This window comes from Antechinus flavipes, chromosome 4, assembly GCF_016432865.1.
Source record: "Antechinus flavipes isolate AdamAnt ecotype Samford, QLD, Australia chromosome 4, AdamAnt_v2, whole genome shotgun sequence".
NCBI classification, from domain to species: Eukaryota; Metazoa; Chordata; class Mammalia; order Dasyuromorphia; family Dasyuridae; genus Antechinus; species Antechinus flavipes.
The window spans coordinates 364,319,863-364,342,253 of record NC_067401.1 but is presented as its reverse complement, the minus strand read 5'-3'; the positions used below and the strand labels follow the sequence as shown (position 1 = coordinate 364,342,253).

Sequence of the window (22,391 nt, the reverse complement as noted above, 5' to 3'; positions counted from 1 at the left end):
CTCCAAAGAGGAGGTGGTCACTTATCCAAGTTCATACAAGTAGTGAATGGAGGAGCAATTGTCTTAAATGACTTGTTCATGGTTATCTAGAAGGTAAGTAAGATTTAGTCAGGATTTGAACTCATTTCTCCATTACGTGATATTCATCTCTAGGAGTCCTTTCAGCTTTAAATCCTCTCATTCTCTTTAATCTATCTCTTTTCCCTGAATTGGGCTTGGCTCAGCCTGGAATGGTAAAAAGAGCAATGGGTTTAGACTCAGAAAATGTCACTGTTAATATATGTGACTTTGGGCAAGTTGTCACCCTTATGGACCCCTTTAAAATAAAGGGGTTGGACTAAATAAGCTCTGTGGTCCCTTCTTCCAGCTCTAAATCCTTTGAGTCAAGTAGCTCCCCAAGCAGCACTGCGCCTATGAAGTGTGAGGTTCCCACACCCCCCCATTCTCCAAGAGCGATGGGGAGCCCTCAGAGCCCGGGGATGTCTCCAGCAGCAGCAGGTCCCTGGCCTGCGGTGTGTGGCAATAGAATTCCACTCTTTGCTCGAGTTCTCTCCACCCATCCCAGCCCTGCCTCTGGGCAGCCTGGCTCTGCCCCCCTCCCTCTCCTTGGGGCCCCTGCCCCTGGGTACCCCCACTCTTCCCCACCGCACATGGGGCTCAGGAAAGGCCTCCCAGGAGTCCCCACCACCACCAACCCCACCCCAAATTGGCTCCCTATCCCACTAGCTCCTATTAGCCAGCCTGGTGGTGGGGGCGGCGGCTTCAGTGGTTCCTGTGCCAGGCCCGGCCCCTCTAAGACGCACCTGTTCTGACCTGCTAAGCAGGTTCCCAAGTTTCTGCTGCCGTCCGCCAGCCAGCCACGGCGTGGGAAGAGGCTCTGGGGGAGCTCCGAGCTCCTAGTCACGGCTTCTGGGGGGGAACTGCTGGGGACGGGGGAGGGTGGTGTGGGGCTGGGGCAGGGGATTCCCTGGCTACCACCTCGGCTCCTAAAACGGCCCTCCAAGTGGACACAGACCAGCACCTAGGGGCTTTCAGGTGGGGCTGGACAGCTGCCTTTGGGAGCCGCTGACTTTCTCTTTCCGGAACCAGAGAGAGTGGGGTGGGGGAGATCTCTTCCTTTGGCCCCCACTCTGGGGGGGAAGCAGAGAAGCCAGCTGACTCCTGAGGCCTTCCTACATACCTGCTTTCGCCCCACCAACCCTGTCCCAGGAAGCCAAGATGTGGCAGCAGGAGCCGTGGCTGGTGCTGTTCCTTGTCATCTCCTTCACAGGTAAGACACCTACCTGAATCGCCTCTTGATCCTTTCCTGACTCCTTACCCCATCTCCCCTTCCCTCCAATGCCGACCCCCCCCCCTGCTGTTCTTGACTCTGAGTCTGGTTCTGGCATAAAATTCCAAGTCTGCTCCTCACTGTTGTAACTATCCCAGAAAGTCAGACCATCCTTACGTCCCCCTCCCCGAGCTAAGCCCCTGATTCTGCTTTATTAAGCCAGGCTAATAGCTGCATCCTGTGGTCCAGCTCTCGGGTGGGTTTGGAGTTGGGGCGGGGGGAGAACAGTTTTGTTCAAGGGAAGGTGGAGAAGGCAGGATAGCTGATGGGCAGTGCCAGCCTTAGAGAGGCTCCCTTGCCCTAATACCAGACTTCCCTTGCTCATAGAGGGCTGGGGCTGAGGATTTCCAGTGGGACCGGTCAAAGTTGGGCAGAGTTCCTGGCATCCTAATACAGCTCCTTGCCCCTCTGCCAGAGCCAGGGGAACTGGGATAGGGATGTCTTGGGGACGGGAGTGTCAGGAGCCTCGGGGCAGGAGGATGCACAGGAAGGGGCTACCATAAGCACAGAGCAGCCTCCTCTGCCTCAGCCCCTCCCCTCATTCGGGCAGACTAGCAGGTGCCTGGGTGGTTGCAGGGGGGTTCAGGTGGGTGGGAGCCTGGGTGGGGCCCCTTCTGGGCTAGGTGTGGTATTCCTGGGTTGGACCCGCAGGGGCTACAGCTTCTCTGACCTCACCTCCTCCTCCAGGACCCTTTAATCCCGACTTGAAGGTGGGATTGTGTCTATAGGACTAAGGTTGGAAATGGGGTTGGGGGCGAGTGGGGACCGGTACATGGGGTGGTCTAGGATTCCAGGATTACAACTTGGCGCTGGGAGAGACCTACAGATAGGGTCCAACTCCCTCCTTTTGTACTTGAGGAAACTAGGCCCAGATAAGGCAGTGACTTGCCTGAGACTATACCCGCATTAAGTTGTCAAAGCCAGAACGTGAATCCAAGACCCTCCCAATCCAGTACAATAGAGGATGCCTCCAGGAAGTTCCCTGGGGATCTGCTACCATCCCATGCTTGGCTCAGTAGCTGGTGCTTTTCAGGTGGAAGTTGGGTTTTCCCTTTTCTGTGGGCTCCTGACTAAAGTTATCTGGGAGAGATCAGGTCCTTGCGTAGGGGAGGGAGATGCTGGGCTCATCCTCAGCTTCCTAGGCACTGAGCAGCCGATCTCAATCTCCTGAATCGCTTCCCCCAGACAGGTCTTCCCCTTGCTTTGTCCAGGGGTGGGGTCTAACCCTCGTGTCTGGGGATCGGGGGCCTAGTCAAGCCAGAGGTGCCCAGGGAAGGGGAGATGGGAAGGTCTCTAACTCCTGGCCTTGACCTTACTGATCCCCTGGGCAGGTTGTTAGGACAGAGGAGAGGTCACTTAATGTAACTCCCCCCCATCCACGAGGTGTCTTCAGCCACAGGAAGGAGTTAGATCTCCACAGTTAGGTGACAGAACTTTCCCACAACCCTTCTGGCTAGAGGTCAGACCCCCCACTAGTCACACAGGGTCACGCTGTAACCTGTACTCTGGCCCCTTTCCCTGAAGGTAAGGCCTCAGTTTTCCCTAGAATGTCTGAGTCACGTACCCACTACCAGACTCCAAAGGAGGCTTTGTATAAAGGGTGAATCAGGCTAGAAATCTGAAGAAAATCTGAATTGTATTTCTAACTCAGAGACTCGCTGCCTGGATGACCCTAGATAAGTTACCTCACCCTTTGACCTGGTTACTTCATCTGTGAAATGAGGGGGCTGGCCTAGGGGACCTTTAAGGTCCCTACCAGACCTCACACTGCATGAGTTCATGGGATCTCTCCTCCTTTGTCTCCTCTGACAGTCTGAAGGAGGAGAGTGAATGGGGAGATGGCCTTATGATGGGGCAGGGCGATGGGGGGGGGCTCCTGTGGGAGGTCTCCCCGTTTCCAGGATGCTCTCTGCACTGGTGGGCCTCCTCCCGGCCCGGCGGGCGCCCCTTCCCCACTGGCGAGGGCCCTAGGAGCGGGGAGCCCCAGGGGCCCGGCCCCACCCGCCTCCTGGCAGGAGAAGCCCTGGCAGGAGAGGCGCCACTAACACCACACTCCTTTGTCTCTCCTTAATGGGATGAGTTTCCGGGTGAGGTCCCCTCCCAGCCTCCCCTCTGTCCGCCCTGGGGCTGGGGGTGTGCTTTTGGACAGACGGGGCTGCTGGTCCCTGGCTCCTTACCCCGGAGCCCACAGCAGGCCAAGGAGAGCAGGGGCACTTGGGGTACAAGTCCTGGACTTAGACCAGAGCATGGGAGACTCAGCCTGCCCCGGGGCTCAAGCTCAGTTTCCCTGACTGAAGCTTGTTTCCTAGAAAGGGAGGAGCCCTCAGCCCCCCCTTTCTTTGCTTCTGTTTACATAAGGGGAGGGGGTGTCGGTTTTATCCATAAGACTTACCCAAGCTAGGAGAACGGAGAGAGGATTCTCCTGCTCAGGAAGGGAGCATCCCAGGGAGTTCTGGGACCCCCAATGTGTTCTACAGAGAATCTATTCCTTCCTTCCAAAGACTTTTTTTCTGAGGGGGAATGGAAGGGAGGGTATGCAGTGGCAAGAAGCAGAGCCCAGTGGGAAGAGTTCTGGTTCTGGAGTGAAGAAAAATGTGGGTTCTGGGGGCAGCGAGGTGGGGCCGTGGATGGAGCACCAGCCCTGAAGTCAGGAGGACACTTAACACGACCTGGCTGTGTGACCCTGGGCAAGTCACTTAACCCCAACTGCCTCAGCAAAAAAAGAAATGTGGGCTCAACACTTACTTAGCAGTAGTTTTAACCACTTAAACTCTCTCAAGTGTTATCCTCCTTGCATTCCCCCCAGGGCTTTTATGGGGGAAAGTGCTCTGTACAGTATTATTAGAGAGGCACTGGTCATTAAGGGGAAAGAAATACAGGGGCTCCCAAAGGGTTCATGTGGCCTTCAGAGTCGTCTGCTTTCTAAGACGCCTAAAGGTCCTCTTTGGATCAGGGTCCTGGATAGCAGAAATGACCCGACCCAACGTCTTCCTCTATCTCTCATGCCCTGGCAGCTGCAGAGTGGAGCAAGGAACCCCGGCGTCTGGACCTATAGGAGCCCCTTGTTGCCCACAACAATGCCCACTGAGGCCTGAGGAGAGGAAAGACTATTCCAGGCTGGCAGGAAGCTCTAGAATCCAGACCTGGAACCTGGATTCTAGAACCTCTTCCCTAGAGTCTAAAGCAAGAATTCCAAGGCCAGAACTGGCCTGTCATCCGCCCTCAGGGTGGGGTGGTAGGGACTCCAGGGGTGGGGGCAGCCTTTGCTCTTTCACTGAGAAGGGCTGGGCTTGCAGGATCTCTAAGTCCCTTCCAAACTAGTAGCTGCTCCCTGTGGTCCCCTCCCTGGGATCGAGCCGGGGATGAGCGGGGCTGCCAGCTAGTGGGGCTGGCTTTGCAGGGAGTTCTGAGATGGGGGAGGGAAGGGAGGAGGGGACTGGCAGTTGTGGGGAAGGAGGAGGATGGCTGAGGTTGGGAGCTTGGGAGTCTCGGGTCTCCCACCCACAGTGTGGCTGCTTCGGTGACTCAGCCGGGCTCAGACTCTGGCTCCGGGGGGTTTAGGGGACTTATCTAAGCTGGGAGCTCTGTCTGGGCCAGAGTTGAGGCTGCCTTCAAACACCCCCCCCCAGTTCATTGTTCTCAGCTTCTTTTGTGCAGACAAGCTCAGAATGGCCCCCTCCTCATCATTAATCTGGCAGTGGGCTGCATGCCCAGCCAGAGAAGCTCTCACTAAGCTGGGGGGTTTAGGGCAACGAAGATGGGAATATGGGAAGGCAAAACAGGAGATGGGACTTTCCTGGTTTGCTCACTCTGGGACCCCACGGGATATTGGGTATATTGTGGAGAAATGAGTCCTTGACCTCATCAGGGACCCCCCCCTTCCCCCAGGTCACTGACCCTTCCTACACATGCCCACTCAAGATAACCGAAGAAGAAGGAAAGCAAACAAGCATTTATTAAGCTCTTACTATATGCCAGACACTGTGGTAAGCACTTTCCAAATGTTTCATTTGATCTTCACAAACCACCCCGGGAGGTAGATGTTATTACCATCCCCATTTGAAGATTGAGGAACAGAGATCAAGTCATTGCCCAGTCACACAGCTTGGTATCTGAGGCCAGAATTAAACTCAGGTGTCCTTAAGACAGGTAAGACAGAGCACTAGACTGGACTCAAGAAGATCTGAGTTCAGATGTCGACTCAGATACTCATTTACTAGAAATCTGGACAGGTTTTTAAAATTTGTCTGCCTCAGTTTTCTCAACTATAAAGTGGGGATAATAATAGCACCCGCCTCCCAGAGTTGTTGTGAGGATCAAATATGCGTAAATAATTTAGTGGAACGCTTGACTCGCAGCAGATAGTTAATAAATGTCTGTTCCCTTTCTGACTCCAGGTCTAGCTCTCTAGCCACCGCTCCACTTAGCACAGACTGGAACTGCATGACTGAGGGGAGAGAAGGGTTAACACCAAGGACCTTGGATAGGGTGGACCCCTCCCCCTTGCCCCAGACAGGATTCCCCCTCTCGCTGGGGCCGGAGCTGGTTTTTCTAGTGATAGTGTCAGGGGCTGAGGCCCCAGATCCAACTCCCTTTGAGGGGCCCACCTGTGAGAACTGGAGGACCTCCAGTAACGGCTGGGGAGACCAGAAAATAGGATAACACCCCTACAGGTGCTTTTGTTGTTGTCTTGGGACCTTAGTGAAAGTTCCTGGAGCTTAAGAGGGAGAAATGGTCTGGTTTATAGCCCCCCGCCATATTCCACTTATGACAGCCCGCTCTTTGGATTCATCGGGGAGGGGAAGGATCGAGAACCGAGTAGCCAGTGGGTGGGGAAGGTGTCCTGGCTGCTCACTTTAGCACCGGCGCTCAGAGTCAAAGCCAGTGACCAAGGAGACAGAGACAGCGACACGCGGAAGCAAAAGAGTAATACAAAATCAAAACATTGACTATGTGTGAGGTATGTTCTGCAAGCCTAGCCACACTCAGAAGTGCTCATGAGCACAAGAGCCAACACCCACGGAGATACGTCCCTGAGCCCCAGACACTGGAAAAGACCCTTCCCCTTCCTCTCCCTGCACAAAGAGAGGATTGAGCGGGAGGGTCTGCACAGGGACCCTGCCCCAAGATGCCGTTAGAAAAGGGTCTAATATAGAAACTCCCAGCTCTGAGGACCACCATCTCTCCCCCCACCCCCTTGGTTTCCCTTTGAGGTCATTGCCCACGGTTCTCCCAAGGAGGAGAGCCAGGGCTGAGCAGCTGTAGCAGAGACAGTGGCTCTGGGGGGATGCAGACGAGAAGTGGGTGGGGTGCTTGGAGGGCAGGGCCCTGCAGAGGCCCTTGGGGGCCAGGCTGAGCCCTGGGGGGAGGGGGACGGAGATCCCGTTTGACCAGTTGGACCTGTTCTATCCCTTGCGCAAGGTGGCTGCTGCGGTGGTGGCTGAGCTTCAGGAGAGGCCTCTGAGTCACTGGTGGCTCCCCAGTCCTGACGACCTGGTGATCCCCATTCAGGGGAGGGGAGAGAGGAATAAGGACCCATCAGCCCGATTAAACCCAGATTGGGAGGCCAGGAAACGAGGGGCTGGGGCCCAGTTGGGCCCTCACGGCCATTCCCCCCATGCCCTCAGGGTGAACTCTCAGAACGCCTGCCTGTCTCCCTTTGGGTAATGATGTCATCCCCCAACGCCGGCCAGTGCTCTGGGTTGGGGAGAGGTGGAGGAGGAGGAGGAGGAGGAGATGGAGTAGACACCACACCCTCCTTGCACTCCTGGTTCACACTGCGCTGGGGTGGTGGATTCTGGGGCTCTCTAGTCGGAACCCCATCCACAAAGCAGAGGTCCCCTCCCGCTGGCCAGGAAGCAGCTACATCCTCGCCACAGCAGACTGTTTGCACTCCGGATTCCATCTTGTTATTTCCCTGCTTTTGCACAGGCTGCACCTCATTCCTTTCCCCATCCTCCCCAATTTGGAATTCACTCCCTCCTCACCTTCGCTTCTTGTAATTCAGACCTTCCTTCCAAGCCCGGCACAAACACCAGGCTGGCTTGAACCCCTCCCTGTGCCCCACAAGGTGTTAGTTCCCTGCCCCCTGACCGTGACTTTGTGTGGTAGTTAATTATCTATGACCGAATTACCCTGCGCACCATACGCTCCTCGAGGGCAGGGACATTTTCCTTTGTCCATCGCTGTCCCTGGAACAGTGGACTGAAGGAATTCCATGTCTCCGTGCTGGGGGGACTCAGGTCTCAGTTTCCTGACCTGCACAAAGGTCATGGAAGCCCACATTCCTGGCCCTTCTCGTTTGGGAGCCAGGGATTCACAGAAGGGTCTTGAGCAGGGCTCAGGGAGTCAACTTGGGAAGAAATCCTGCCGTAGCCAATGGCCCACTGGGCTGGGAGATGAGGGGTTTTAGTGGGGGAGGGTAAAATGAGGGAAACATATTCCCTTGATCAATGAGAGCAGTTAGGGGATCCTCCCTGGGTTGCTGAGAGGCAGGGTCTCGCCCACAGAACAAATTTTATTATCCTCAGGGTAGCTGAAGTCATTCTCCTCCGAGCTTCCTCATGGGGCTCTTACCCTTGCCTTCTTTGACTCTTTGGGGGTAGAGGCAGTTTCCCTTTCTTCAGAGTATGATTCAGTCCCCAAGCGCATTGGTATGAGACTCTCCACTAATAAAGTTACAAGGATTTAGGTTTTGCTTTGAGGGCACCCTGTGGAGGGAGGCTCAAGGTTCCCTTTGTGTCTGTATGAAGCCCAGTCTTTTGAGAAGCAGAAAGGGAGGTTTAGGCATCCCCCTGGGTCTGTGTCATCCCCCTTCCAAATTCTCTCCCCCCCTCCATAGTGAGGGACTGAGGTAATTGGGTGGGAGTGAGAAGAAGCAGAGGGGGGAGGGTGATTAGCTGGACTCCCAAGGTGAGCTGGGTGGGTCCAACATAGGTGCAGGCGGCTCAGGGCCCTGGCATCTGGCCCTGCAGGTCTGTCCCGTCCTGTTCTGTCCCTCCCTACTCTCAGCAGCATCCTCCCTCCCTTTGCTCCTCCCATCTGGGGCCAGAGGACCCCCTGGTTCTAATCCAGGCTCTCTCTAAGCAGGGTCCACCCCAGGGGGAAGTCTGCAGCTTTCCCTTCTTCCCTGTCAGGGGATAGGTGCACATGTCAATCCTGATCTCCCCTTTTAGGTGACTGCCCTCTCTCCTTGCCTCTGGACCCTGGAGAGCTCCCTTTCTGGAGGAATAAAGTGAAGTAGGAATGGCTGTTTCCAGCCTGTCCCACAGAGTGAGCATCCCCTGATATTATTACTATGACCACCTTCTTTCTTTCTGCCCAGTTTCTTCCTTGGGTTATTTGTCTTTCTTCAATTCAATTCAGGTCTTTAACCAACATTTTTAGAAGGCTTTTTATATACAAAGCATCATTTGCTAATTATTGGGAATTTTTTGAAAAGACACAAGGAATTGCTTAAAATCTAATAGTCTTCCTTTCCCCCATTCTATCTCTCCCCTCTAATCCTTACCTATCTCTATCTCTACTACAGGCTCCTTTTTTCTTTCTTTCTTGGGTAATCCTCTTATACTTTTCTGATTCCTGATGCCCTTAAATTTTCTTTCAAACCATGCTCCATCAGAAGCCCTAAATTCTTCTTCCCCCTAATCTTGAAAACTTTGAAGTTGTATTTCCTCTCCTTTAATCCCAGTACTCAATCAATCATCATCCCTGTCAATTTTTCCCCCTATGAGATGTTTCACATCTATCCCTTCCTTTCTATTCCAATTACCCCAGCATCTTTACTCCCATAGTCACATGCTTGGATTATTTTAACTGCTGCCTGGCTGATATTCCTGTCTCTGTTTTCCCTCCTTCAACCCATTTTATATAATGCTTGTCAAGTTAATCTTTCTATAATCCAGTGTTTTGTAGTAAAGGTAGTATGATACAATAGAAAGAGCTGTATATACAGCATCAAAAGACCCAAGTTCAAAATAGGTCTTGAATTGTGTATCCTTGCTTGTGTAGCCACTTGCCTCAGTTTCCCCAATTTATAAGTGGGCATAATAATAATAGTTAGCATTTATATATTATATTAAAGTTTATAAAGTTTTTCAAATAGTATCTTATTAGATCCTCACAACAACCCTAAGAGTTACATAATGTTATTATCCCCACTTTGCAGAGGAAACTGAGGCAAGTGACTTGCATCTAAGGCAGGATTCGAACTCAGGTCTTCTTGTCTCTAGTACTTTATCCATCGTAGCACCCAGTACTTCCAATCTCACAGGCTTGTTGTGAGGGAAGCATTTTGCCAACCTTAATATGCTACATAAAGGTGAGTTATTGTTATTGTTACTTACCTCATCTGGTAGTTGTAAAGAAAACACTTTGCAAATGCTGAAAATAATAAATAAATGATAGTTATTATTATAGGTGGAGCAGTAAATAGAATGCTGAGCCTGGAGTTAGGAAGAGTCATCTTCCTGACTTCAAATCTGGCCACAGACACTTACTGGTTGTGTGACTCTGGGCAAGTCATTTAACCCTGTTTATCTCAATTTCTTCATCTGTAAAATGAGCTGGGGAAGGATATGGCAAAGTACTCCAGTATCTTTGCCAAGAAAACTTCAAATGGGTTATGAAGAGTTGGACACAAGTGAAACAACTGAACAAAATTATTTTATTTCTTCCCTGATCAAAAGCCTATTCTGGGTTTCTTTCTTTTCATACCATGTGAACGCTTTTGTCTGGTTTCAGAACCTGTCTTCCATATATAATCTATCTCCACCCTTTCCATCAAACTATTTCCTACTACTCCCTATCCCACACCCTATACTCTAGTCAGGTTGGTCTCATTGTCCCACAGATACAGTATTCTTAGTCTGGTCTTTTTTTACATTGTTCTTCTACCCTGAGATGAAATCTTCCTTTAAGCTTACCTGGACAAATTCTAGATACCCCAACTAAAATTCTGCCTATTCCATGAAGTCTCCCTTAATGGTTCTAGTGCAAAATAATTCCCCTTTTATTGACCCTTGAAGGCTTAACATCTATATGTTATATTCTATTCACATAATTACTTCATATGTGTCTGTGTCTTCTCAATAAGATCTCAAGTGTCTTGAGGGCAAGGATTAAGTCATAAACATTTCTGGTCTTCAATATCCTTATCTGTAAAACTAGGGAGCTGAACTAGATAACTGACTTCTCTATACTTCTATGACTCTATGATCCATAATACCTATCTGGAACACTGCTGTGAGATCACAGCTTGGAAACCATTCATTGCTTGCTTCGCTTTGGAATCCAAAATGGAATGACCAGGTCATTGGGGAGGCAGGTTAGGTACATCCCCATAGTGCCAGATCATTGAATGAATATTTAGGTCCCTGTTTTTCCTTCCCATATCAATCAGACTTGACTTTTTCTTCATGTCTCCAATTTCATTCTCATCTATCTCCAGCCTCACTGAAAACTTGATTTTCTCCCAGGTTGACAACTTGCTTATTCCTGCCTCTGTGACTCTGTTCAAGCCATTTCCCCCACATGGAACATGTGTTTCTCACTTCTAATATACAGGACTAATGATTTCTGAAGTCCTTTCCAGCTCTGACAGTCTGTGAATTTGATCTGGATTTAAACCCCAGTTGAGTTAGGTATTTCTTATATGGTAGAAGCCCCGTCTGTGGAATCAGAGACCCTGGGTACAATTCCCACCTCTTAACCTTACACAAGTTACTTAACAAATCTAGACCTCAGTTTCCCCACCTGCAAAGTTAGGAGATTAGACTAGAGGATCTCTCAGGTCTAGATTTTTGATCTTAATTTTATACTTTGGACAAATCACAGAACTCTAGGACTTGGTTTTCTAGATGAACTAGATTATTTCTAAGAGGTCTTATTAGTTCTAAAACCTATGGTTCTTCACTTCCTTATGGATCTTGAAATTCAGCTCCTCCTCGAGCTTTTGATCCAGAAAGTCCTTTGCAGGGAATCTAGCTCAACTCCCTCATTTTATATATTTGAGATAACTGAGGCCCAGAAAAGTGAACTGTCTTGCTGGAGGTTACAGGGGTGGCTAGCAGAGAAGCTGGAGATTAGGACTCAGGATCTACAACCCTAAGTCTCATTAGCTTCCCATTAACTCATGCTGGCATTCGTGACCCTAGAGAAGAATAACCTTCCCTTCAGAACCCCAGAAAGTGGAATCTGATATTCATCCATCTTTCTCCAGGAAATTTCCATTTCCAACTCCCTCCCATCTGATTGTTTTCTCATTTTCTGTGAGGTACAGAGAATTGAAGTAGGTTGTCCAGGGTCGTAGAACTGAAAAGCACGAGAGCTAGGGTTTGAACCCATCTGGAGGAGCTGAGTAGTTGCCCAGGGCTCACCCAGGCAGTAAATAACAGGGCTAGATTTGAGACTCCAGGTCTTCCAACTCTTAACTACAATTCTTTGTATTATATTCGCTTTCTTCCAGGATTACCTCAGTCATTAACCAGCTATGTGATCTCCAATAAATTCCTTTACTTCTCTAAAAACGTATTTCCTCATCTGTGAAATGGGGAATTCTCACATCTGACCTGCTGATCAGATGAGATCAAGTAGGTGAAAGTGTTTTGCCTCATATAAACCCTACACATGCCAGTTATTGTGATTGTTTTTACAGAGTATGTTTGCATTGCCCATGAAGGTTCTGTTTATCCACATGAGGCTGCATATTTATCATTATTAGGAATACAGCAGTTACCTGCCTTACAGGTAGCAGCGTTAACCAAGGCTCTTTCTTTCGCTTCCCTGCAGGTTTGTGCCTGGCTGGTGAGCTGGAGACATCAGCCCTGGTTACTGTGGTCCTGGGTCAAGATGCAGAGCTGCCCTGTTTCTACAAGGGAGAGCCTGGGGAGCAGGTGAAGCAGGTGGCTTGGGCCCGAGTTGGAGAGGGAGAGGGAATGACCGAACTGGCACTGCTCCACGACACATACGGTCTGCACGTGAGCCCTGCCTACGAGGGACGAGTGGAGAGGCCGTCGCCTCCCCGGGATCCCAACGACGGAGCCGTGCTCTTGCGGAATGCCGTGCAGGCCGACGAGGGGGACTATGAGTGCCGAGTCAGCACTTTCCCTGCAGGCAGTTTCCAGGCGGGGCTCCATCTCCGGGTGCTTGGTGAGTGGGTGAAGAGGTCTAGGGAAAAGGAAGATGGAAGATAGGCAGTCCAGGAACTGGGGATTGGGCAATAGACAGAAAAATAGGAGCCTTAAAGATTTACCAGTCCCTTATTTGTCAAAAGGAAATGCATCGTAGAGAGAAGAAATGACTTCTCCAAAAAGAACCATAACTAGAACTTTGAATCCAAGTCCAGTGCTTCTCCTAGAGAGATAGCTTGATTACTAAAAAAAAGGTTACTAAGATTAATTTGATTACTAAGAAAAGTAATGGATTGAGTGTCAGAAGACATGTTCCAGGTAAAATGCCAAATTCTGGTCCTGTGTGATAGCAGGCAAATCTCTTCTTTTCTATGGGTCTTAGTTTGCTTAACTGTCAAATTTGAGCTAATCTAGCTCAAATCTAACTAGATTAGATAATGTCAGGTTTTTGTTTTGTTTTGTTTTTAGCTATCTTAAGGCCTATATAACATCCCAAACCTTAGTTTCTTGAGCTATAAAATGAAGATAATATTAACATAAATTTGAGTTATTTTTCTAGTAGAAAAATTAAATTATGAAAATTTCAAAACAACCAATTTGTTGGAATGATACAATTTCAATCTGAAAACTGAATGAAATTCCAAAACCAATTTGTTGGAATGGTACAATTTCACTCTGACAACTGAATGAAATGAATTTGTGTCCTAAACAACCATTCACACAAGTAGTCCTGGGGGGAATACTCTAATGGACATTTCTCATTTGGACTTGTCTGGTCACTATCAGTCCCCTCCCCTATAAAGTACTCTATTTCCTGCCTCCTCCCTACTTTATAGAGATGTTTCAGGAGGAGGTGAGATCATAAAAGTGCTGAGCTCTGGATTGCTCAGGAAGGAAGGTGTGTGTGTGTGTGTGTAGGAAAACCACACTTCTTTAGGAGTCATTTAGCTGGAAAGTAAAACAATCAAAAACCTAGTATAGCGTCCAAAGGGAGGGATGGAGAACAAGGCAAAGATGAGGAAGGTGTTAAGGAGGCGAGAGAAGATAAAGACTGAGAAGCAGGCAGCAGGTTGGATTTCCCAGGAAAGGTGGAAACAGAGCCAGGAATATGGGAAGATGGGAGTGACTGCTCCAAGGGAGCCTAGAACACATGTGTCCTGGGCAGGGCAGGGAAGAGGCAGAGTATGGTGAGCAGGTGACCTTTCTGTGGGGGTGGCAGTGGGAGGTGTGTGTGTCTAGGGGAGAAGAGAGAGACTGAGAGACTGGAGGGGGGGGGCTGGCAACAGAGCCAGGTTTTCCCTGATGGAGTCTTTTCCTTCCCCCCACTCCTGCAGTGCCCCCTCTGCCCACACTGAACCTGGGCCCTAGCCTGGAAGAAGGCCAGGGGCGAACCCTGGCCGCCTCCTGCACAGCCGAGGGCAGTCCTGTGCCCAGCGTGACCTGGGACACGGCGGTCAAGGGGGTGATCACTAGCCGCTTGTCCAATCACCCACGATCGGCTTCGGTCACCTCGGAGTTCCACCTGGTGCCGAGCCGGACGATGAACGGGCAGCCCCTCACCTGTGTGGTGTCCCACCCCGGCCTGCCGGAGGACAAAAGGATCACGCACATGCTCCAGGTCGCCTGTGAGTCCCTGGGCCCCGAGCGGGGGAGGGGCAGGAGGGGCACAAAGTGAGGGTGAGGAGGGGGTCCCCATCAGTCAGCATTCCCTCAGCTCAACAGTCGGCTCTAAGAAGTTTGCGGTGAGTCCCTGTGCTCAGGGAAGGACCAGCCTGACCCAGGACCCCGGGGCGGGACCAGTGGTTTCCTCTGCAAACATGGCACATGCCCTGAGAAGGGAGAACCAGAGCGGGCCTGAAGGGGGTGGGGGGTGGGGCTGCATTTCCCGCCTTCTCTCTCCGCTCCTCCCCAACCCCCCTCTCTGCCTCCGCAGTTCTTGCCGAGGCCTCGGTATGGGGCCACGAAGACCCAGAGTTATGGCACGTGGGCAGAGAAGGCGTGATGCTCAAGTGTGTGAGTGAGGGGCAGCCGCCCCCCTCCTACAACTGGAGCCGGTGAGTGGAGGCCCCGCGCCGGGCGGGAGGAAGGGAGGCCCCGCGCCCGGTGCAGAGCCCGCCTGGGCTCGGGAGGTCGGGCTCGCGGCTGGTTTCCCGGGTGGTCCCTGGGCCGGGAGGTGTCCGAGTGACACGAGGGCCGAGTCCCTCTCTCCCCCTCCCCCCGCACCGGCCCGAGGAGGGGAGGCCCCGCGCCGGTGCAGAGCCCGCCTGGGCTCGGGAGGTCGGGGCTCGCGGCTGGTTTCGGGGCGGTCCCTGGCCGGGATGTCCGAGTGACACGAGGGCCGAGTCCCTCTCTCCCCCTCCCCCCGCACCGGCCCGAGGAGGGGAGGCCCCGCGCCCGGTGCAGAGCCCGCCTGGGCTCGGGAGGTCGGGGCTCGCGGCTGGTTTCCGGGGCGGTCCCTGGGCCGGGATGTCCGAGTGACACGAGGGCCGAGTCCCTCTCTCCCCCTCCCCCCGCACCGGCCCGAGGAGGGGAGGCCCCGCGCCCGGTGCAGAGCCCGCCTGGGCTCGGGAGGTCGGGGCTCGCGGCTGGTTTCCGGGGCGGTCCCTGGGCCGGGATGTCCGAGTGACACGAGGGCCGAGTCCCTCTCTCCCCCTCCCCCAGCGCTGGCTAGAGGAGGGGAGGCCCCGCGCCCGGTGCAGAGCCCGCTTGGGCTCGGGAGGTCGGGGCTCGCGGCTGGTTTCCGGGGCGGTCCCTGGGCCGGGAGGTGTCCGAGTGACCCGAGGGCCGAGTCCCCCCGCCCCCCTTCCCCTCGCGCCGGCCCGAGGAGGGGAGGCCCCGCGCCCGGTGCAGAGCCCGCCTGGGCTCGGGAGGTCGGGGCTCGCGGCTGGTTTCCGGGGCGGTCCCTGGGCCGGGATGTCCGAGTGACCCGAGGGCCGAGTCCCTCTCTCCCCCTCCCCCAGCGCTGGCTAGAGGAGGGGAGGCCCCGCGCCCGGTGCAGAGCCCGCCTGGGCTCGGGAGGTCGGGGCTCGCGGCTGGTTTCCGGGGCCGGTCCCTGGGCCGGGAGGTGTCCGAGTGACCCGAGGGCCGAGTCCCCCCGCACAACGTCCCCCTGTCAGAGCGCATCCTTCCCTCTGTGAGCCCGGCTTTTTGGGGCTCGCCGACAAGCGTGTGGCCTGTTGTGGGCCTGCCGGCTCCTGGGAGCTGTGATGAGTGTGGGAGCCTGTGGGACGGCACGTGTGCCGGTCTCCCCGTTGCAGGGTGGGGGGTGCCCGGGTCAGGCTGGGCAGCAGGGGGGAGGGGCCTCTGCCCAGGCCCGTGCCCAGACCTGCCCCGGGGAGGGAGGGGCACCGTGGGAACCAGCCGGCGGCTCTGGGTGACGTCACCGTGGGGGGGAGGGCGGGAGCTGCCCGGGCACGTCAGGCAGCAGCGGCGCAGCCTTGGCCCGGTCTGGCCGGCACCCATCAGCCTCTCCTGCCCTCTCAGGCTGGATCGGCCCCTGCCCAGCGGGGTGCGAGTGGACGGAGGCACCTTGGGCTTCCCCCCGCTGGTTGTGGAGCACAGCGGCACCTACGTCTGCCATGTCAGCAACGAGGTCTCCTCCCGCAGTAGCCAGGTCACTGTGACTGTCCTAGGTGAGCTGGGACTCGGGAGAGAGCACGGGGGATTATGGGGCAAATGCCAGAGCCGGGGAGGGGCTGCGGCAGATAGAAACCGGGGACGGGGAGGAGGCGGGTGGGGGACAGCAAGGACCCTCACCATCGGCCCACAAGCAATGGGGGCGTGGCCACGGAGCCCCATTCCCGGCGGGGGCAGGCCTGCTGGCCAGGCCTCCGCTGTGCGATGTTCCTACCTCTTCCAGCTCTACGCTGGGCCCTGGTGCTTCCAAAACAAATGAAACATGGATAGAGCCCTGGCCCTGGCCTTAGCAGGACCCGAGTTCAAATTCAGCCTCAGACACTGGGTGATCCTGGGCAAGTCACTTAATCCAGTTGTCTCCAAAAAAACAATGCAACCAATTAAATACCTCTTTTCAAGGAGTTTTCATTCAGAGGATCCCAAGGGGATTGTGCGGGAGTCATTCACTCGCCCCTCCCAGTGCTTCCTTTCCCGTCCCCCCATATTGGGGTGGGAGCCTAGGCCAGCGGGAGGTTCCGGTGGGGGGTGGGGTAGAATTGTTGCACTGGGGGAGGGGCTGAGCCCCTCTGACCCCCTGTTTGGGCCCCTCTCCGGCTCTCAGCAGAAGATGAAGCCCCACCTGTTGATGTGGACGTGGTCTCGGCCTCCGTGGTGGCGGTGGGAGTGATCGCTGCCCTGCTGCTGTGCCTTCTGGTGGTGGTGGTGGTGCTCATGTCCAGATACCACCGACGCAAGGCCCAGCAGATGACCCAGAAATAGTGAGTGCTGGGGGGGGGACGGTTACTGGGGAAGGGAGAAGGGAGAAGGAGAGCAGGGGAGAAGAGAGGAAAGGGCAGGGACAGAAGCTGGGCTGGGAGAATGTAGAGGGAAAGCTGGAAATGCAAAAGTTTGGGGGAATTTAAAATGACTCCCTGAGAAGAAAAGGTTGGATCCAGAGGGGAGGTGACCCTGTCCAAAAAGGGCAATCACACACGATGGAACTAAGACACGTGTATGCAAGCACTGTCCCCCTGGGCTTTCTCCTGAGCCTTGCTGCAATTTCTTCTCCCTAAAACGCTGCTCCTTCCTCCATTATCCTCAACCACCAACTTCAATCTCTATCGAAATCCAAAAATCATTTTATGGAGAGCTCACACAGGGCAAGCCCTCACCAGACGGTCAGAAACGGCGACACGAGGACACTCTGCAGGTCTCTCTTAATAACTTTAGAATGGATTGTGTGACCTGGGAGACACTGGCACGGCCGGAGAAGGGGCTGTGCCTGTGAGCAAGGCAGAGTGAATGAGCCCCGAGAAAGGCTGGATGTGCAGTCAGAGGCCGCTCCACGTGTTCACAGGCCCATCGGGGGCAGAGCGCCGAGCTCGTGTTGGACTGGTCAGCCGGTCGGACACACTGTAACACAGTGGCCATCTCGGTCCTCCTGGAGAACAAAGGACAGCCCGGCCCCTGGGTTGGACACACTCTCCCGAGTGTTTTGTCTGTGTCTGTCTGAGGCACTTCCCCGTCCCACTGCGAATAATGACTACCTGAGAGAAAGCTCGCTTCTCTCCCCTGCTAGTCCTCCCTGAGAACGAGACTCCTGGGGATTCCTTTCCACCCAGCAAGCACTTAAGTATTTGTGGAATGAGGGAATGAATGACTGCTCCCAGGCTCACACGCCCAGGGGGCCTCTCCTGCCTCCCCAGACTGGTCCCACGGTCACACACAGGCCTGGTTCTGTGTCCCACGGGCCAGGACTCCCACCCTCCTGAGACAGCCGGGCTTCCCCTCCCCGGGAGAGTCCTGCCCTTAAGGGAGGGTGGTGTCTCTTTTGGACAGTGAGGAGGAGCTGACCTTGACCCGGGAGAACTCCATCCGCAGACTCCACTCCCACCACGCGGAGCCCAGGACCCAGGTGGGTAGCCGGTCCACCTGCACATGTGTTTAGATATCACATTTGTGTGCATGAGTGACAGGGGACAGGAGAAAGGCCTTCCTCTCTTGGCCAGAGTCTTAGGAATGGTTGGGGTATAAAGGTGGAGGGGGTAGAGCAGAGGGGAGTGGTCCAGAGCTCTGTCTCAGGAAAGATTGAGGTTCTATTATAAGGGACTTAGATACTGAGAATCCAGGGAATTTGGAGTTCCTTGGAGGGGGCAGGCCAAGGTAGAAACAGGCCCACCCTTGGGGAACACAAACCCTGTCTCTAGTGGATTAGCTGGTCCAAGGCTGGTCAAGACCCTGGGATGGGGGCAGCAAATTGAACTCCCTCTGACTAGACCATTCTAGAACCCTCTTCAGATACAGAAGCCCCATGGCACTTTAACCACAGCAGGAGGCTTCCATTTAGCCAACACCTGATGGAAAGAGGAGGGGGTGAGCAGGGGAAGGAGAAAGATAGGATGAACTGAGGCAAGGAGGGCAGGATAGGGAGGAGGCTGGTGGGAAGGATAGGGGAGGGGAGGAGGCCAGAGGGCAAAGAGCGGAAGGGTCCAGGTTGTAGGGGAGCAGGTGGGGAGGAGGTGGGGTCCAGGGAGGAGCTGGAGGCCTTATTCTGACCCCTCCCCCTTGTCCGGGCCCTGCAGCCTGAGGAGAATGTAGGGCTTCAAGCTGAGGGCCACCCTGATAGTCTCAAGGACAACAGTAGCTGCTCTGTGATGGTGAGGCCCCGGCCCCACCTGTGTCCCCCTAAGCCCCTGCCCCATCCCTCCTCCAGGTCAGCGTGGGTGCCCTCCACCTCTCCCCATTGCACTCCATGTACCTCAGCCCCATCCTTGGCTGTAACCCAGACTCCTATTTCTAGTCTGCTTCCAGTCCCCTGGACTCTCCTAATTCCCAACTGACCAATGCTAAATGAAAGGAAGTAGAGGAAGGGCACCCCATGCCCTTGAACCCCAGCCAAATGCCTCCTGCCCCGGCCCGCCTGACCCCTGAGCCCTCATTTTCCCTGGCCCCTCCGACCTGCCCATGTTCCTGGCCCCTTCGCATCCCTCTTCTGGCCCCACATCCCGACCCCCTTTGGACTTTCCCGTGCTCCCGACCCGTGACAGAGTTCTGGTATGGCCAACAGAGCGAAGAGCCCGAGGGCCGAAGCTACTCCACTCTGACCACGGTGAGGGAGATCGAGACCCAGACGGAGCTGCTGTCGCCGGGCTCCGGACGGACAGAGGAGGAAGAAGACCGAGATGCTGGAATCAAGCAAGCCATGAACCACTTTGTGCAGGAGAACGGGACTCTTCGAGCCAAGCCCACGGGCAACGGCATCTACATAAACGGGCGGGGACACCTGGTCTGACCCAACTCTCCAGGGACCCTGTGGACCCTCGCTGGGAGACTCTGCCCCCGGCGCCCCCAAAGAAAGACCTGCGACCTTGCTGACTTCTGGCCTGTTCCCAGGCCCTTCCCCAGCTTCTATCCAGAGGAGCCTCTCCGGGTGCTAGTCACCGTGTGTGTGTGTGTGTGTGTGTGTGTGTGTGTGTGTGTGTGAGACCGAGGGCACCAGGACCCTGCGGCCTGCATGGCGTGAGTGTGTCAGTGTACAGGTAAGTGTGTGTGAGCGAGTTTGACCCATCACTCTGGATCCCTGCGGATGTACGCTGGCTACACCTTCAGACCCTAGAGCAGTATTATTGAAACAGGAGAGGTGGGGGGGCTGCTCCAGGGGAAGTGGACCCCTCCCAGGGGACAGTCCCGGACAGAGGCTGGGGGATGCAGGGACAGTCTGATCAAGGGAGCTGGACTCCTCCTGACTGCGGGAGCGGGGCTCCCCTCGGCTGGCTGTGGAAAGGGGCACCGTGTTTGGCTTGGGGGCTGGCAGTGCTGCTTGTAGAGTCCGCCCTCTCGAGGCTGGCGCCAGGATGACATTTCTGAAAGGTTGGATCACAGATTTAAGAGCCAGGAGGGACTTCCACCTTCCCATCCCATTTCGCAGATAAAGAAACCGAAACCAGGACACTTAACTGATCCACCCAAAGTTACAGAGGCAGTAAACAGCAGCAATAAGCCTTGAACCCTGGACGGGAGTTCTTCCCACTGTACCACACTGCCTCCCTTGCTTGTAAATAGGACTTTTTGTAAGTTTAATTCCTTGTTAAATGTTTTAGGGAAGCTTGCTATTTGAGGGATTGCTGCAGCAAATCCTTTTTCCTAAGCAAAAAGCATTTCTCTGAGAAAAACTAATGACTGTATAAGGTTTGGTCCCATCTCTCCCCCCTGCTCCACCCAGCCCTTTCTGTATCTTCCTCTATTTCTCTAGCTATGACCAAAGTACTAGCTTGGGGGAGCGTCGGAATCCAGGGTCCAGGGTTGTAATTTGCATTGCTGGCAAGGGAATTTAAAGCGAGGGGAGGCCGGAGGAGGGGCACCATTTGGGTAAATGGGGTGCTTCAGACAGGAACAGCCCTCTTTTCCTGGGTTCCTCTGCCACTGAACCTCTCAGGGACAGATGGGTTCCCAGAGGCAGCTAGGGCTAGAAGGTGGTTGTGGTCCCCAAAGCTCAAGCCCTCCTAACACTCACTCAGTGTCCTCAGTCATGGATGTCCTGATTAAGCAGGACAAACCCTAGTTTGGGGGAATGTGCCAAATGCTATCTGGAGGAAGAGATCCCTGTGTTGTTTCCTCATGCTACCTCAGGGGACTCGGGGAGATGGCGTGTGTGTGAACAGACACGGACGCCTGCTCATTTTCTGGCCCTCTTGGACAGCCTGGAGTTTGAGGGAGTGACCCGGCGGAACATAGGTCGGATCTGTAAATGTCGTGTGAATAGTACTGTAGAAGTAGTGTAAATAGTTTACAGTCCAGTCCTTCCCAGCCCTCAACCCCCTTCATAAATAAAGCTCTCCCAAACTGGGCCTGCCTCTTTTTTACGGTTCTCTTCAAGTATTGGGACTCTGCTGACCTCTGCCCCCCTGACCTTCCTTCAGTCTCGAAGCATCACTTCTGAGGCCTCTGGCCCAATCTCAGGAAAAGAAAACTTGCCCCTTTCTCAAAGGAGAGCACCAAAGACTGGTCTTGGGAGTTTCTGAGCTGAGGCAGCGGGGTCTGGAGACTCCCATCATGGGGTCTGTATCACCGAGGCCTCCAGGGATAACCTGAGTGCCTTCTCCCCGCCTCAGAGCGCTCGGTCAGGGGTACCCCAGAGCCTCCTCCCCCACCCCCCCACCAGCGAGCGGGAGGCCGAGGCTCAGCCCGGGTCACCGCCGTAAACCGATGGGGTTGGCCTGGTGATCCCGAGGATGCCCTCCGGATCCGGCCCGCTTTGATTCTATGATTTTAGGATGTGTGTCCATCAGTCCCTGCCCCACCCCCTACCCCCAGCTGCCCCACCCCAGGCCCTGTGGTTGCAAGTGATGCTCTAACAGGAAGCGGGTTTGGGGAGCTGCTCGGCTTCCTGCTTCCCCACCCCCACTGCCACCCAGGGGCTGAGCGGGGCGAGCAGGGTGAGCACCAGGCCCGGCCACGAGACGACACTTCTCACTAGGGCCCCGCCAGCTTCCTCCTCCACAGCCACTTCCGTGAGGCCGGGGGCCGAGGAGCTCGAGGAGCTCAGCCCAGGGCCCAGCCCCCCTGCCTGGGCCAAGCCCGGGGACTGCCGGAGCGGGCTCGGGGGACAGGGGCGCCCCATGCGGCGGGTGTGAGGCGAGCGGCTCAGGAGGGGAGGCTGGGACCCCTCAGCTCCGGCCATGAAGTCCCGGCAGAGGGGCAAGAAGAAAGGCGGATCCAAGGAGCGGGTGTTTGGGTGTGACCTTCTGGAGCATCTGCAGCACTCGGGCCAGGAGGGTAAGGGCTCCGCTCAGGGGAAGGGGAGAGGCAGGCCCGGGACTGGGCCGGGCTAAGGTTCTGGAGGGGCTCTGGATCCTCTGGAGAGGGGGGAAAGGCCGAGGGTCCCCCGAGGGAGTGCCGGCACATCCTCTGGGCTGCATGTCAAGGGCATAAGGAGGCTGCTGAGGGGAGAGAAGACACTGACAGGAAGGGGAGAAGGGACACAGGAGGGCTCCAGGGCTTGGGGGGGCTCCAAGGAAGGCCGAAGAGTTAGGCTTGCGGTGGCTTGGAGAAGTGTGACTTGTAACAGTGGGATCGAGAAGCCATGGAGACAGTGGGGTCGGCCTTTGAAGCCCATGAGAGGCTACTCTGAGGATCCAGGATTCTGGACCCTTCCCTTCTCAACAGTAAATGGGACCCACAGGAAGATAACAAGGGGCTCTGTTGTGGGGACACGGCACTGCAGAGAGGGACTAGGATGGCACTGGAGACCCGGACGGGTGGGACTAATGTGAATTCCCCACACACCACCTCTCCGTCCCCATTATATCCAGGCTCGT

The 22,391-nt window shown here is 54.7% G+C and overlaps 2 protein-coding genes across 5 annotated transcripts in view; both read left to right on the top strand.

The window, feature by feature from the left end:
- Positions 1-958: 958 nt before the first annotated feature.
- NECTIN4 (nectin cell adhesion molecule 4) lies at positions 959-20,920 on the top strand. 4 transcript variants are annotated; one of them, XM_051998211.1, is made up of 9 exons: positions 959-1,270; positions 12,119-12,478; positions 13,794-14,084; positions 14,393-14,513; positions 15,943-16,091; positions 16,697-16,853; positions 17,914-17,989; positions 18,657-18,731; positions 19,142-20,920. In XM_051998211.1, exons 1-9 carry the CDS (start codon positions 1,219-1,221, stop codon positions 19,364-19,366), a joined length of 1,506 nt encoding a protein of 501 aa, XP_051854171.1. In that variant the 5' UTR covers positions 959-1,218; the 3' UTR covers positions 19,367-20,920. The 4 variants fall into 4 exon arrangements, with proteins under 4 accessions (XP_051854171.1, XP_051854173.1, XP_051854172.1 ...); XM_051998212.1 differs by having other exon boundaries at positions 960-1,270; positions 16,700-16,853; XM_051998213.1 differs by lacking the exon at positions 18,657-18,731.
- Positions 20,921-21,504: 584 nt separating this feature from the next.
- Positions 21,505-22,391, top strand: part of ARHGAP30 (Rho GTPase activating protein 30) — a 30,571-nt gene continuing 29,684 nt past the window's right edge. The window contains 1 exon segment of the mRNA XM_051998210.1: positions 21,505-21,849. Within this exon segment, the coding sequence (XP_051854170.1) occupies positions 21,753-21,849 (97 nt within the window). The 5' untranslated portion in view covers positions 21,505-21,752.